The sequence below is a fragment of the Vanessa cardui genome, chromosome 23 (genome assembly GCF_905220365.1).
Source record: "Vanessa cardui chromosome 23, ilVanCard2.1, whole genome shotgun sequence".
Classification (NCBI taxonomy): Eukaryota; Metazoa; Arthropoda; class Insecta; order Lepidoptera; family Nymphalidae; genus Vanessa; species Vanessa cardui.
Genome location: NC_061145.1, coordinates 6,388,871 through 6,403,725, shown reverse-complemented (window position 1 = coordinate 6,403,725; position 14,855 = coordinate 6,388,871). Strand labels below are relative to the sequence as shown.

The following is a 14,855-nucleotide window of genomic DNA, read 5'->3' as shown; positions in this document are numbered from 1 at the left end:
CAAAATATTACACAATAATACTTAACATCAATTAATAATTTATGCGTAAACACAAATAAACATATACAGGTATTTTATAACTAACAATAAAGTATTACATGAGATTTCTTTAAAAATAATACAAATTATTAAAGCAGGACAAAATAATGAAAAAATATTTGCAATATAAATAATAGTGTTGCTTTGAAACACAATCTCGAGACTCAGGTTAACATTAATTTCACTCTAAAAATATTGCTACCTCCTTTATATTTCCTTTTGATAAGAAAAGAAAAAAACCATTCAGATATTACTGTATTACTAACACAAATAAATTATTATTAATAATCATTCAACAGGCTTTACCTGAAATTAATTATTAAACATGTCTACTGAACAAAAGTATTAATTGTATTCGTCACAATCTCTATTAATGTGTTTTTCGTCAGATATATTTGTTAAAGATGTAGATAACTGTGTGACATCTTAGTTAATAATGCTTGTGATAAAAATCACTGCATATCAATGTGGAAGAGGATAGCAAGAAAAACCCGTTATGGTTTTACAAAGATCAAGATCAGACCCAATAAAATCTTTAAAAGTGTTTGACGTTTTAAAAAGAGATAAATATATGTATATATATAATATTAGTATATTTAACTATTTAATAATTAAATTGTTTTAAACACTACTAATCTGTTATTACATTTTTTTGATTTTAAAGTAAATAATACTAGTCTTAAGGTACATATATTAAAACTTAATTGCTTAATCTTATTTGTCTAATCAAATGCAGCGTTAAATTAATATTTATAATATATTATTTGTCGTCCATTTCCATCAACCTACAATCTTTATCCAAAGTTCAACTTGTTCACCTTGATTGAAATGCACTACACTCAGAACCTCTTTTTACCTTTTGATTGAAATGAACTACACTCAGAACTTCTTGTTCGCCTCAATTGAAATGAACTACACTCAGAACTTCTTGTTCACCTCGATTGAAATGGACTACACTCAGAACACCTGGTTCACTTCGATTGAAATGGACTACACTCAGAACTTCCTGTTCACCTCGATTAAAATGAACTACACTCAAAACTCCTTGTTCACCTCAATTGAAATGAACTACACTCAGAACTTCTTTTTCACCTTGATTGAAATGAACTACACACAGAACTTCTTGTTCACTTCAATTTAAATGAACTACACTCAGAACTTCTTGTTTACCTCGATTGAAATGAACTACACTCAGAACTCCTTGTTCATTTAATTGAAATGGACTACACACAGAACTTCTTTTTCACTTTGATTTAAATGAACTACACTCAGAACTTCTTTTTCACCTCGATTGAAATGTTCTACACACAGAACTTCTTATTCACCTCGATTTAAATGAACTGCACTTAGAACTCTTTGTTCATTTGATTGAAATGGATTACACTCAGAACATCTTTTTCACTTTGATTGAAATGGACTACACTCAGAACTTATTTTTCACCTTGATTGAAATAGATTACACTCAGAACTTCTTTTTCACTTCGATTGAAATGAACTGCACTCAGAACTCTTTGTCCTATGTCCCGCAAACTTTGTTTGTGGTGTCGATGTAGGCGCTGAGGTAGTTCCCGTGCGCGGCGTCGAGCGGCAGCTTGTAGCTGGGCGCGGGGGAGGGCGGCGCGGAGTCGACGTCGCGACGCCGCTTGCGGTTCTTCTTGTTCCAGGGCGGGTACGGGATCTTCAGGTGCACGGTTTGTACGTGAAGCTTCACCGTGTTCTTTTGTGAGAAGCGACGGTTGCAGTGCGGGCACTGATATTTCTTCTCGCCGGTGTGGACCTGCGAATACGGAAAAAAATTAAAGTTCATATTTACACTATAAATGTACACAACATTGTTATATTGTGCTAAAACATATCAGTAAATATACTGTGTAATATGTATGAAGTTTTTTTTTTTTTGAGTTGATTCTAGTGAATATTCTTCATGGTACTGGTTGCATAGCTACATGCAACCAGTACCATGAAGAATATTCACGGTAAAAACCTAAAAATTGCATTGTTGCATTCTAGCGTTGGGTGGTCGTTGTACTGGGAAACATAACAATGTAAATGATTTCCTGGAATGTAAGATTTTAGTTAAGACAGTGGGAAACATGTATTTCAATAATTAATTAAACTGAGCATCCAAATCTATTCAGACGTGTTTAATTCAATCCTCAATTATTTTAAATATATATTTCTTTTATTTAAAAAAAAAAAAAATCAATTTGCCTCTTCGTAAACTTGACTATGTTGAGCACCATTTATATTTATATCGAAATATTTATACAATATGGTATGTCCGTAAATAAAAAAGTTTAAAACATTTACAATAAATAATCGATACAATTTTTTTTCTTTGTTAATTTTTGCCCAAGAGAAATGATGAATTGTAGAAACTTATTTTTTAAAATATCGATTTGAAGATACAACTCACAACAAGATGTCGATCGCGGTTATTCTGCATGCTGAAGCGCCGGTCGCAGTGCGGGCACGAGTACGGTTTCTCTTGCGTGTGCGTGCGCATGTGCACTACGAGGTTCGCATATTGCTGAAATTGAATAATCATTGGTCTAAGGTCTTTGTAAGCAACTGTACGATCATATATATGAGACAACATCACATACATTACTCTGATCCCAATGTAAGTAGCTGAAGCACTTGTGTTACGGAAATCAGAAGTAACGACGGTACCACAAACACCCAGACCCAAGACAACATAGAAAACTAATGCTAATCTACATCGACTCGGCCGGGAATCGAACCCGGGACCTCAGAGTGGCGTACCCATGAAAACCGGTGTACACACCACTCGACCATGGAGGTCGTCAAACATCATATTTTTCAACAAATGTTTTATATGTATATAATATAGAATATATGTGGGATACCATTCTTAATGGTTAGTCCATACTTTGTATAGCACACAGTATTCATTACTGCTAATAGTTAGATGCGACCACTTTTTGTTTTTTATATTATTTATTTTTATGAATAAATGATTAATTTGTTTTATTTCCAAGAAATTTAATACATCATATATCACTATTGAACTATTTTCCATTCAAAACCATATAGGTAACATATTTAAGAAGTTCAATTATGAGAAAAAACACATTCAAAGAAAAAATCAAATATTCAGAGTAGATGATATGAAGCTGTGAAGAAGTGTTTCTTATTCCGAACCGGTGTTCCTGTTTAACTGGATTATCTTTTTTCTTTTTTTTTATGGTATACAGTGGCGTAGCTATCGTAGGGCCAGGAGGTGCAGTGCACCAGGGCCCCGGAGTTCAGGGGCCCTCTAAACTAAACCTTTAACTTCTGTAGCTAAAATCACGACCCTGCGCACAAGATTTCTTATTTGGTATCTATAATTTTAAAGGGTAATCATTAGTTAAAGAGAGATGGGAAAGAGGGAGTGAGGGCCCGATTCTTTTTCTATGCACCGGGGCCCTTCCTCACCTAGCTACGCCACTGATGGTATAGGTTGGCGGACGAGCATATGGGCCACCTGATGGTAAGTGGTCACCATCGCCCATAGACATTAACGCTGTAAGAATTATTAACTATTCCTTACATCGTCAATGTGCCACCAACCTTGGGTACTAAGATGTTATGTCCCTTGTGCCTGTAGTTACACTGGCTCACTCACCCTTCAGACCGGAACACAACAATACTGAGTACTGTTGTTTGGCGGTAGAATAACTGATGAGTGGGTGGTACCTACCCAGACGGGCTTGCACAAAGCCCTACCACCAAGAAAATCATTCAGAAAGTGCAATGCTTCTACATTGAATAAGGTTATTCGAGTGTGTAGCGCTCACCCTGGTCTTGTGTCCGCAGATGTCACACATGTATCGCTTGAGGTAGGGCGCTCCAGGGTGCTCTGCGTCGTAGTGTCGGACCGCCTGAGTGTCATTCAGCAGGTACTTGTTACACTGGAAATTTTCAATTATTATGTAACAGAGAAATATATGACAATAATGTGCGTTTCAGCAAAGAACAAAACAGAAGCGTTAGATCAAATAATACAAGGTATGGTTTACTAGTTATTGACTATAAAAATATACAAACTGATTACAACAACAGCCTGTAAATTCCCACTGCTGGGCTAAAGGCCTCCTCTCCCTTTGAGAACGTTTTGGAACATATTCCACCACCTTGTTCCAATGCGGGTTGGTGGAATGCACATGTGGCAGAATTTCTATGAAATTTGTCACATGTAGGTTTCCTCACGATGTTTTCCTTCACCGCTGAGTACGAGATGAATTATAAAGACAAATTAAGCACATGAAACAGCGGTGCTTGCCTGGGTTTGAACCCGCAATCATCGGTTAAGATGCACGCGTTCTAACCACTGGGCCATCTTGAATCTCGACAAACTGATTAATTATTTGTAAAATTTTATTGAATTTTTTTTCTTAGTACGAAATTTAGTTAAAAAGATTATGTTAAAGACCAAAGGAAGCTTTTTGCAAGTTCTTCTTTTAAGTTCTATAAAAATTAGGATGTTATGGCCCCTTGCTGTTTGGCGGTAAGATATTTAGGATGAGTAAGTAGTACCTTCCTAGACGAGCGTGCACAACATTACCACTAAGTAATGCTGAAAAATAAAATAAATAAAAATACTGTAGGGAAACAATAAGCTCGAGCTTACCAAAGAGGAGCAAGGGTTTATAGGCTGTATCTATAAATAGTCATTTGGGTGGAGGGGAGTCGCTGTGTGTGTGTGTGTGTGTTTGTGCGCGTGCGTGCGTGCGTGCGTGCGTGCGTGCGTGCGTGCGTGTTGTGCGCGTGCGTGCGTGCGTGCATATTGTGAGTGTGTGCGTGCGTGCGTGCGTGTTGTGTGTGTGTGTGTGTGTGTGTGTCTGTGTGTGTGTCTGTGTGTGTGTGCGTGTGTGTACTCACGATGTCGCAGTGCGAGGAGGTGGCGCGGCCCATGTTGACGACGCCCTTGTCCGTGAGGCGCGCGCCCTCGCCCTCGCCGTCAAGCCCCAACTTCGTGATCGCTCTGTGCGCCCGCCGACCGAATTACACATATTTATACGACAATTAGGCATGTACTTATAGTACGACACAAATTAGATGTAGCATCGGAAAACGCAATGGAATGAATATAAAATCGATTACTGCCGATTTACACAACCAATAGAAATAGCGCCCAATCGCGCCATTCGACGCTATTCGTCGCTATAGATTCACGCTTCAGAGAAAGCAAGTGCATGTAAATCGATGTGTCAAATAGACGAATATATAAGGTCATATGATATTACAAGTTATTACGTTTATGCAAAGATAATATTCGCGTGAGAAATAAATATTGATAATTTGGGAGAGCGTACTTAATTCGGATGTGATCGGTTTTACGAATTTTGCCGATGCGACATCTAAGTTGTGTCGTACTGTACTTATTACAATATAACTTTTTTTTTATTGAATAGGTTGGCGGAGGAGCATATGGGTCACTATCACCCATAGACAATGACGTTGTAAGAAATATTAACTATTCCATACATCGTCAATGTGCCACCAACCCTGGGAACTAAGATGCTATGTCCCTTTAATCTGTAGTTACACTGGCTCACTCACCCATCAAACCGGAACACAAAAATACTGCGTACTGTTGTTTAGCGGTAGAATATCTGATGAGTAGGTGGTACCTACCCAGGCGGGCTTACACAAAGCCCTACCACAAAGTAAAATTATTACGAAATACGATATTTTTATTACTCTGACTTTAAAACACGCGCAAATGTAATCAAAAAGGCCTCTTAACATGTTGTCAGGTACGGACAATCAATACAAGTATACAAATATGACACTCCCAATGCAGTGCCAATATAATACTAGGGTATGTGTAAAATATTGTCTATTTTATGTAACGCAGTCATAAACTACTAAATAAACTGACCGGTTGGTGTCAGCGTGCTTGTTGGAGGAGCCAAGGTGCGTCGCAAAGGCATCGTCGTCTCGGAACTGAACCCCACACTCGGCGCAGTACAGCGGGTTCGATGTGTCCACTTTGCCTTCGTTTTCTTCCATCTCCTATGAATACAAAAATATACTTCGAAAACAAAAACTAACAGTCCACTGAACGAATATACAGAAAGAATAAATGTTAATGTGTAATAATTATAAATTCCGCAGACATTTTTAACTTTGCCGTTTAGTAAATTCAAATCGTTTGTAAAGAATACATTGGTAGAAAAAGCATATTATTCAATACAAGATTTTATAAATGATAAAAAAGCGTGGAGCTAATACCCGTTGACTTCCACGCAGGATATATTAATTTAAACAATTGTATATAACTGACATGACTTTGTATTTTAAATGTTAAAAAAGAGTAACTACTGAATTTCTTGCCGGTTCTTCTCGGTAGAATCTACTTTCCGAACCGGTGGTAGCTTCACTTAATTGTAAAATGACAATTCAAAAGTGCTACTTGAATAAAGTTTATTTTGATTTGATCTATCAAACTGGTACAGTGGCGGATTTACAAATATGCCGCTAGTACGCTAGTAGGCTATTCAATTTTTGTCGCCCCAACTATTTTTGCAACATTTATGATTTGTGTTTTATCGTCCTCATTACATCGGCTTTTTCCTGTTATTAGTATGATTATAAACTTGGTGATTTTTTTGTCAGTTACTAGATTTTTTTTATCATCTACTATGTAGTGACGAGATTACAGACGTAATATGTATACATATAATTAAAAGTTTTTTTTTTTTATTTCTGTAAGATAATAACAAATTTGAACTAAATTTGCCGCCCTAAGTTCCAGCCTAGTTAGCCTATTGGTAAATCCGCCAGTGTACTGGTATCTTAAATGTAAAGTCCAGCACCTAAGTTAAGTTACTGACCTCCTTGCTATGAGTCTTCAGTTTGTGTATGTGTAGTCCGGTGACGCTTACAAAGCTGTGACCGCATAAATTGCAAATGTTGGTCGATGGATGCATCTTACGGATATGACCAAGCTTTGTGGACTCTTTACTGAAATTATTATTTTCATTTTTAATTAACCGCATACATTGCAATAGTTTTTTATTTCAGTTTAAATAAAAAAAAAATTATATACATATAGATATATTATATTCAATATTGTTATTGATGTATTAGAAAATTTCGTAAGTGCTGAAAGGAAATGCTTTTTAAATGGTTTCTACGAATAAATAAATAACTTTGACCTGTAATTTATATTACGTCATTAGTCAAGCTGTAAAATAAACTATATAATTGTTTTAATTGAGTATTATTTAAAGCATTATGGATTCATGAAAAAAAGACATTATTACTGTCGGCGAATATGTTATCAGAAATTCGGATGTAAAATATTATAAAATGTAAATATAATGTTGAACCTGATAACATTTTAGTTTTCTAATTATTTATTATGCTTTCATTATACTGAAAAAAAATATTATGTTTTACAAAATTGTACTTACGAAAATTCTTTTTTACAATGAGGACATGGGTATGTGACTTTTTTATGCCATCTGTAATGAACTTTAGCTTGACCCCTGGAAATAGAGACTATAATAAAGAAATATGCATACCAATTTCCACAAATTATTAACAATATAATTATGTATAAAAAAAAAAACTATACATTAGCATCAACTCTTTGAAGATAAGTTATGGTAAAGTAATATAAGACAGTATTTTTATTTAATATTCGTTACGTCAAATAGGCATGCAATGCACATTTCCCATTGTTTGACAAAGTACTTTATTAACAGTAATCATTATAGTGAAATAAAATATGTATTTATATTCTACCTGTTAAAGCAAGTGTAGCCACACATTTGACATGAGTATTTGAAGATATGACATCTAGTCATGTGTTTGTACATCTTCCCAGTACTCGGATAACATATTTTGCATGCATCACATTGTAGTTTGCCAGACAGAGCCTGGAAATAAAATCATATCATTATTATAGTTATTTCCTAATAAGGAGGTTTTGATTTTGTTAATTAACACAGTATAATGTTTAAATTAAATAAATTCAATGACACAAATAATATACATGATTTCGACTGATAATAAATAAACAAAAACTTACAGGATCATGTTTCTTCAAATGTGTCTCAAATGTTGTTGCAACTCTGAATCCTTTAAAGCAGTATTCACACTTAAACGGTGAATCAATGTAGTTCTTTGTTTTCTGTCTGTCTCTCACCAACGCATATTGCTCAGCCTGACTTATGGCAGATTGAATGGGGAAATCATGCGGTACCTCCTGCTTCGTTCCCAATCGACGTATGGCAGACTTATTTTTCCTACCTCCCTTAGTGACTCTGGCTGTCCGAGACCAACTACCCTTGTTGGATATCTCTTGGAAATGTCCCCAGTAATAATGTCTTTTTGCCGAATGTCTGTAATTTACAACTGATTATAAATTTTAAAAATAAATTGTAGAATAATAGTATTTATTGCTTCAAAACATTTATCATATACAATAGGCTATTTGACAATGCGAAAAATAAATTGTGAATTATAGTAATCAGTGTATACTATGAGTTTAAAAATGGTTATTTACTAACAAAAGTTGAAAATAATACTTAATTTATTCAAAAATTCATAAATAAAAATGCATTTTTTCAAATGTTTCTCTTGTGACACAAAACGCTTCTGATTGGCCGGTCTTATGATGAAATCACTTTCTTGTAAGCCTTGCTTTTCTAATATTTTTACCACAGCTTAAAATACAGGAAAGTGACGTCACCAACCCCATTACAGCACCAACAAAATCAACTTTTACTGGGTTCCTTAACTTCTACTAAATAATATAAAATGGATTTTAAAAACCAGTCAAATAGCCTATGAAGTAATATTGCAGTTTGTTACATATTAAATAAATATAATGTATTGAAAACTTTTGTTACCTATCAAAGTTAACTTCAGGGCACTTCTTACATATATACTTGTACATGTGTTTCTCTGTCATGTGACTTTTCAAAAGAAGTTCAGATCTATAGTAATATTTGCATAAAACACAGAAGAAAGTTCCATTTATACTCTGAAAATAAGGTATTGTACACATTAATAATGGGATATTTTTTAAAGCTCATGATGTATGAACATGGTTTACCATTTCATGCATCCTCATATGTGCTTTCAGTCGACATTCACTATTGTATGTCTTCCCACAAACTTTGCACGAGAACTTGCCTTGTGCAAGCAGTTTATACACTTCAACGACAGCCTTAGCTTCTTTCAGAGATATGGGTAAAATAGTTGCATATTCTTCCTCCAAATTCATACCGGCATCAGCTTGCATGTCCATTTTATCATTACAGTCAATTTCAATCTGTGGTTCATCACAATCATCAAAGTGGTTATCAAAGAAACTGTCGTCATTTTGTTTTGCTTCCAAGTCCGTGCTTTCCGTCGTAAAAGTTTCATAGTTCTTTAGTATGGTATCTTCCTGTTTGATATTTTCTTCTAGGTCAATCCACAGTTTAGGCTTTTTTTTAGGCACTTCATATATTAGACTATCAGATGTAGTACCATATTGAGCGATGGTTATGTTTTCTTGTTGATCTAAATCAACATAACTTTGTTTGCCTGATTTATATTTAACATTTTCATACTTAGTTCTGATGTGGTCTGTAGCAAGATAGGATAATGTGGGTTCAATGTTTAACACACTTGAGTCTAATTCTTCAATTATAGACTTTGTTATCTGAAATGTAATGATGATTACTTTAATTTTAAATTTTATATTTATTATAATTAGTAAACATTTAATAAATAAAAACATTGAATTTGGTAACTAAATTTCAATTGCTCATATGTATCAATCAATTATTTTAAAATAACTAAGTTGTATAAGAAATACTTTTTCAAATTCCAATCATTTTTATTTATTTGTCGCTCCTCACCTTTTTATCACGATTTAGAATTTCTTGCAATGCATAATATGTACGATGGCATTTATCACGAAACTTCTTAAAGTTTCTAACATATGCCACACATTGATAACATAAATACTCTGGTAAACCATTTTGACTACGAGTCTGAAATTGGAAACGAATTTAAAAAGATTAGTAGATTTCGCTTTGTTACTTGAACTAATCGAAAAAAATCTTATAAAAATTAAATAATTCTTCGAAATTATTAAAGATGCATAAAAAAAGAATTAAGAATAAATAAAACAAAATATTTGGGGCTAAAAAGCTCTAAATACAACCAACAACAAAAGTGACATACCATTAAACCAGATACTAAATTATATTCATGTCTCAGTGGACCTGTGTTCATATTAAACAATTTTACGTCAGTTTTCAGGCACACTGTGCATGCTTTTAAGGTAAACATACTGATTTAATCAACAAACAATTTCTTCATTTTACTTCATTACAATTAGTCTTTAGATGTTATCTAAATTATCACAAACACCGAATCCAAATATTGAAACAAATTTAGCAGTCAAAGGTGACAGGTGACAACTATCAGAAATTTGAAACTTGAAGTTTCAAAGAAAATCACAGAGTAGAACAATATTAGTAAGGTAGTTTAAATTTTTTGGTTGGGCTTTGTATAAGCCTATCTACCACACATAATTATAATATCACTAAGCAACAAAGCTTAATAATATTGTTACGGTTTGAAAGTTAAATTACGAGGTCGGGCTAGTGGCGCATTGGTCTATTGGTAATTAGCATTTAAGGAAGGAAGGGTAAAAACTTTTGATGAAGGCTTTCTAAATTATTAGCCTCTTTGTAAATTATTATTTAGATAAAACATTTGAACCGGGTAAAAATACATAATAAAATATTGTATTAAATATAATGAAAAACACATATTCATAAGGCTGTTTATTGGCTTCATAAAGCTATTTATTAGCATTCGAAATACCAATATTTTATTTTCATGCATGCTTGCTTGATAGTAATCAACGAACACATGGAGGTCTTCACGAAGGTATCTAAAGACGAGCTTAACTGTTTAAAATTTTAAACGAACTTATTCATTATTATTTTCTCATTAGTCACTTTCAATAACTGCTATTTTTTCACTGAGAGACTTTTAAGTATAAGTTCGTTCGCTTACATACAACATTTATAATAATTGTTACGTAGGTTCCATTTTTAAGAGGAAACAAGTGTGTTACAAATATCCTCTAATAAGTAATGGAAAATTAAAAGCCGCTTGCCTGGAATTCTCTACTGAAATATGTGAGTTACGTCGAAATGGCGCGAATTTTAAAATTTCAGTATTTATTATTAAATATTCTATATTATTTTTTAAAATGAGAAAATTATAATACTATTAAAAATAATACAATATAATTTTATGATATTAAAATAAATTTGGTTTAGTTAAAAAGAATGTAAATTGAATTTGTAATTTTACAAAACAAAACACATATCCAATTTCTGAAAAATTTATTTCCTCTTATAATTGTAATGAATACTATCCTTTACTTTTACAATGCCAGTTTAGTTTGTTTCTGATTTTGTTTTTTAGCATCTATTAATTTATTGACATAGCAGAAGCGTAATCTTCTTTATCAAATACTGGATAATTTTCAGCATAACTTTGTGACAGTTGTCTTTCTTCTTCAGTGAATGTTATAGATGTGTCGGGATGTGTATTGGAAAGTAACATTGGCCATAGGAATAAGGCATTGAATCGCTCCATTAAGAGAAAAGCTTGCACTTTTAACATGACATTTCTTCTCATAACTACATTAATGTTTATTGTGTCTGCTTGTTGGGGTTTAGTGGTTACATAAGACATTAGTTTCTTACACCCTGTTATGGTCGAATAATGAGGTGGTAGAACATATGCTAATGGACCTAAACAGACATTTCCCCAAATGTCAGGACTTCCACTTATTTCTATACTTGTCTCTGTATTTTGTTTGGAATAAGACTTAACTTTTACAGTATACATTTCATGTTCTGGTTCTAATAAATCTCGATACTTTTTACCATATGAACTGTTTAAAAACTTTTCATGGTTTAATTTTGCCCTTAAAAGAATAAGTATTTTACGTAAGTTTGTCACATTGCATTTTCTGGTACGAGTATTAAAATTATCATCTGAAGAATCCGGTTCCTCTTCATCCAATTCAATTTTCCTTGCTTCTTCCAATTTTACACTTTCAGTAACAATATGAGCTATAATAGCATCTTCTATTACATTTTCTGGTGAATCTTTTGTAACCTTTTTACTTTTTTTATCGGTCACCTCTGATTGTATTCTAGTTTTTAAACTTTCTATAGCTCTATTTAAATCATCAGCACAATGTCCATGACCTAATCGTCTTGCACCGCGTCTTGGAGCTTTAGCAATATCTACATTGGGATTTCTTCTCATCCATTTAGATAATGTTAAATACCTCGCTCTTATATGCACTCTGTCTTTCCCTGGGAAATATGGAGCTATACTTGAATAATTAGTGATTGCATCTTGATTTGCCATTAGCTGTACAAGTTTCCTGTCCTCTTCTATCGTCCATACTGTTGATATTCGTTTTTTAGCTAAGACCTGATACCGGACTCGACATTGTGTCAAAGAACGGCCTGGAAGATACTTTGTCATCTTTTTAAAGTTTGGACCAAAATTTTCATAACAGGTTAATATTACTGCATCCTCTTCTGCCAAAAATCTGCCTTTTCTATGCTCACACATCCTTGAATATTTATTGTAGATTTGAATCTTAGTTCTGTTCTCCATTGAAGCTGCTACTTTACCCCATGGTATGTAATTATCTTCTTTGTAATATTCAATTAATCTTTTCAGGTATTCTTCTTCTTCCTTAGTCCATTTTCTGCCTGTGAAAGTATTAATCATGTTTGTTCTAAAATATACGAAGCATTGGTAATTTGTTCTACCAGTTTTTAACTTTTCAGCTATTTTGTCCCAGTTTTGTAGTTTTTCATCATATGCAACTTTTTGCAATGTTATATGCTCAGTTCTACTCCAAACGTTTTTATTTATACTTGGATGAAGAAATAACTTCCAGAGAGATCTGTATTCCTGAGCACTGTGTCTATAATTTAATTTATTGGCAATGTAATCCCAATCATATTCATCTTGTAACGGCAGTGCTAATTCTTTTAGTGACATTTTATTTACATGATCCATTTCTTTTTTTATTCTTGCAATTTCTTTATCATTTTTATTTTCATGAACTTTATTTTCACGTTTTAAGGCTGCAATTTTGGATTCCAATTCTTTTTTTCTTTTTGCTTGAGATAATTTATGTATTAGAATCATAAACTGGCTTTTATCTTTAACTGTCCATCCCGGAACAGATACAATATTTGAAAAGTCATACATTTCAGATTTGTTCATTATTATAGTGTCATCATTATCTGGAGCTGGAAAATTGGACCTGTCTTTAAAATAAGGTTTTCCACAATTTACGTAACGGAATGTCTCTACTTTATCGAATTTGTCATTCCAATCTGTACCCTGTATATCGCTTAACTTTTGTCGACACTCACGCAAACGAGATTGTAACATTTTCTCTAGTCTGGATAATTTTTCATCACACATTTTATTAAGAGCTAAAGTAGTTTCGATTTTTGAATATTCCTCATATTTAGAAGAAAAACTGCAGAAACTCGTTGCGCCTGTTGATATCTGAGAAACTGATGCACTTGAACAAGGTTCATCATCAATTAACACGGCATTAAGTTGCTCCAAGTCCTGAATCTCATTTTCTTCATCACTCTCTTCTTCAAAGTCATACATTTTAATACAATTTTTTTAATTTCTTGATTTGAAAAAACCTGAGACAATTCTATTTAAGTTTACTATTATCAACTCAATAGTAGTTTTTCTATTGTTAGAACTATACCTTTTTAATGTCACTCAGATTGTTCAGTAATAAATAAGTTATAGTCAAACCACTGACCAGAATATGAAAATGTTCAATAAAATAAAGAATGAATAATCGAGCTTCAAAAATTCAATAAAAACCTTGTATTCCTTTAGAATATTTTCAAAATGGTTTTACTGTAGACCTACAGATAAAACAGTAGGAAAAAGAATAATTTGTAAGTATTCCATATTTTTAGGTTTTGCATTAACTTAATTTTATAACGGCAAAAATGTTAATTGATTTTATTTTCTTTGAAAAACTCAAAACATTTATTAATAAATGAATAATATGAATACTCTTTGCTTTGATTGGGTTTAACTCCAGGGCCATGAAACTTCAGAAGAAACGTCGGATACAAAATTAGCTTAGAAACTAGCGCCATCTAGCGACCAGGGTCAAAATTTTTTTTATTATAATTTACGTATAGATGGCAGTAGTTACGATATTTTTACATAATATAATCAAAGGTAATATAATAAATTATTATTTTTATCGACAAGTTCTTAAAATATTATTTTTTAATATATTTAGGTACATAATTCACAAAATTAAACTACTTTACAATTTACTGTATCATAGACTATACATGTGCCTGACTTGTTTATGGCTACAGAAAAACTGGTAAAACTTTTCAAAAGTTTCAAAACATTGCTTTTGTTCACCTTGACTGTGACTATTTTCATTTTGGATTTTATACTACCTACTTGGCTTTTTTCATTTGGATTTTGTGATTCTTGTATACCTGATAACACTTGGCTTTGAATTTGGATACCGATATTTGCTTTTACGACTCACTTTGGCAAGATACCTGGACTACTGGCTGCTTATGAATTTGGATTAATCATGCCCGATAAAAATCGTTTGGTGTGTTATTACGGGTGCATCAATGATGGTAAGTCTACGATTTGAATAATTAATTAAAAGCAAAACTTTACATCCCAATTTAGACGGAAGAAAATGTTAACTGTCGGGTCGCCTCCTTGAGGCTGAA

General features: G+C 33.1%; 2 protein-coding genes across 2 annotated transcripts; both read right to left on the bottom strand.

The window, feature by feature from the left end:
• Positions 1 to 1,414: 1,414 nt before the first annotated feature.
• On the bottom strand, positions 1,415 to 10,465 carry LOC124539681 (zinc finger protein 569-like). The gene is made up of 13 exons (XM_047117004.1): positions 10,237 to 10,465; positions 9,909 to 10,043; positions 9,116 to 9,709; positions 8,910 to 9,043; positions 8,087 to 8,399; positions 7,801 to 7,934; positions 7,467 to 7,541; positions 6,885 to 7,014; positions 5,930 to 6,063; positions 4,927 to 5,029; positions 3,843 to 3,956; positions 2,456 to 2,569; positions 1,415 to 1,816 (listed from the first exon to the last, which is right to left on the bottom strand). Exons 1-13 carry the CDS (start codon positions 10,342 to 10,344, stop codon positions 1,556 to 1,558), a joined length of 2,349 nt encoding a protein of 782 aa, XP_046972960.1. The 5' UTR covers positions 10,345 to 10,465; the 3' UTR covers positions 1,415 to 1,555.
• A 932-nt stretch (positions 10,466 to 11,397) lies between these two features.
• Positions 11,398 to 14,179, bottom strand: LOC124539682 (snRNA-activating protein complex subunit 4). Its single transcript, XM_047117005.1, has one exon. It carries the CDS (start codon positions 13,732 to 13,734, stop codon positions 11,503 to 11,505), a length of 2,232 nt encoding a protein of 743 aa, XP_046972961.1. The 5' UTR covers positions 13,735 to 14,179; the 3' UTR covers positions 11,398 to 11,502.
• Positions 14,180 to 14,855: the final 676 nt, after the last annotated feature.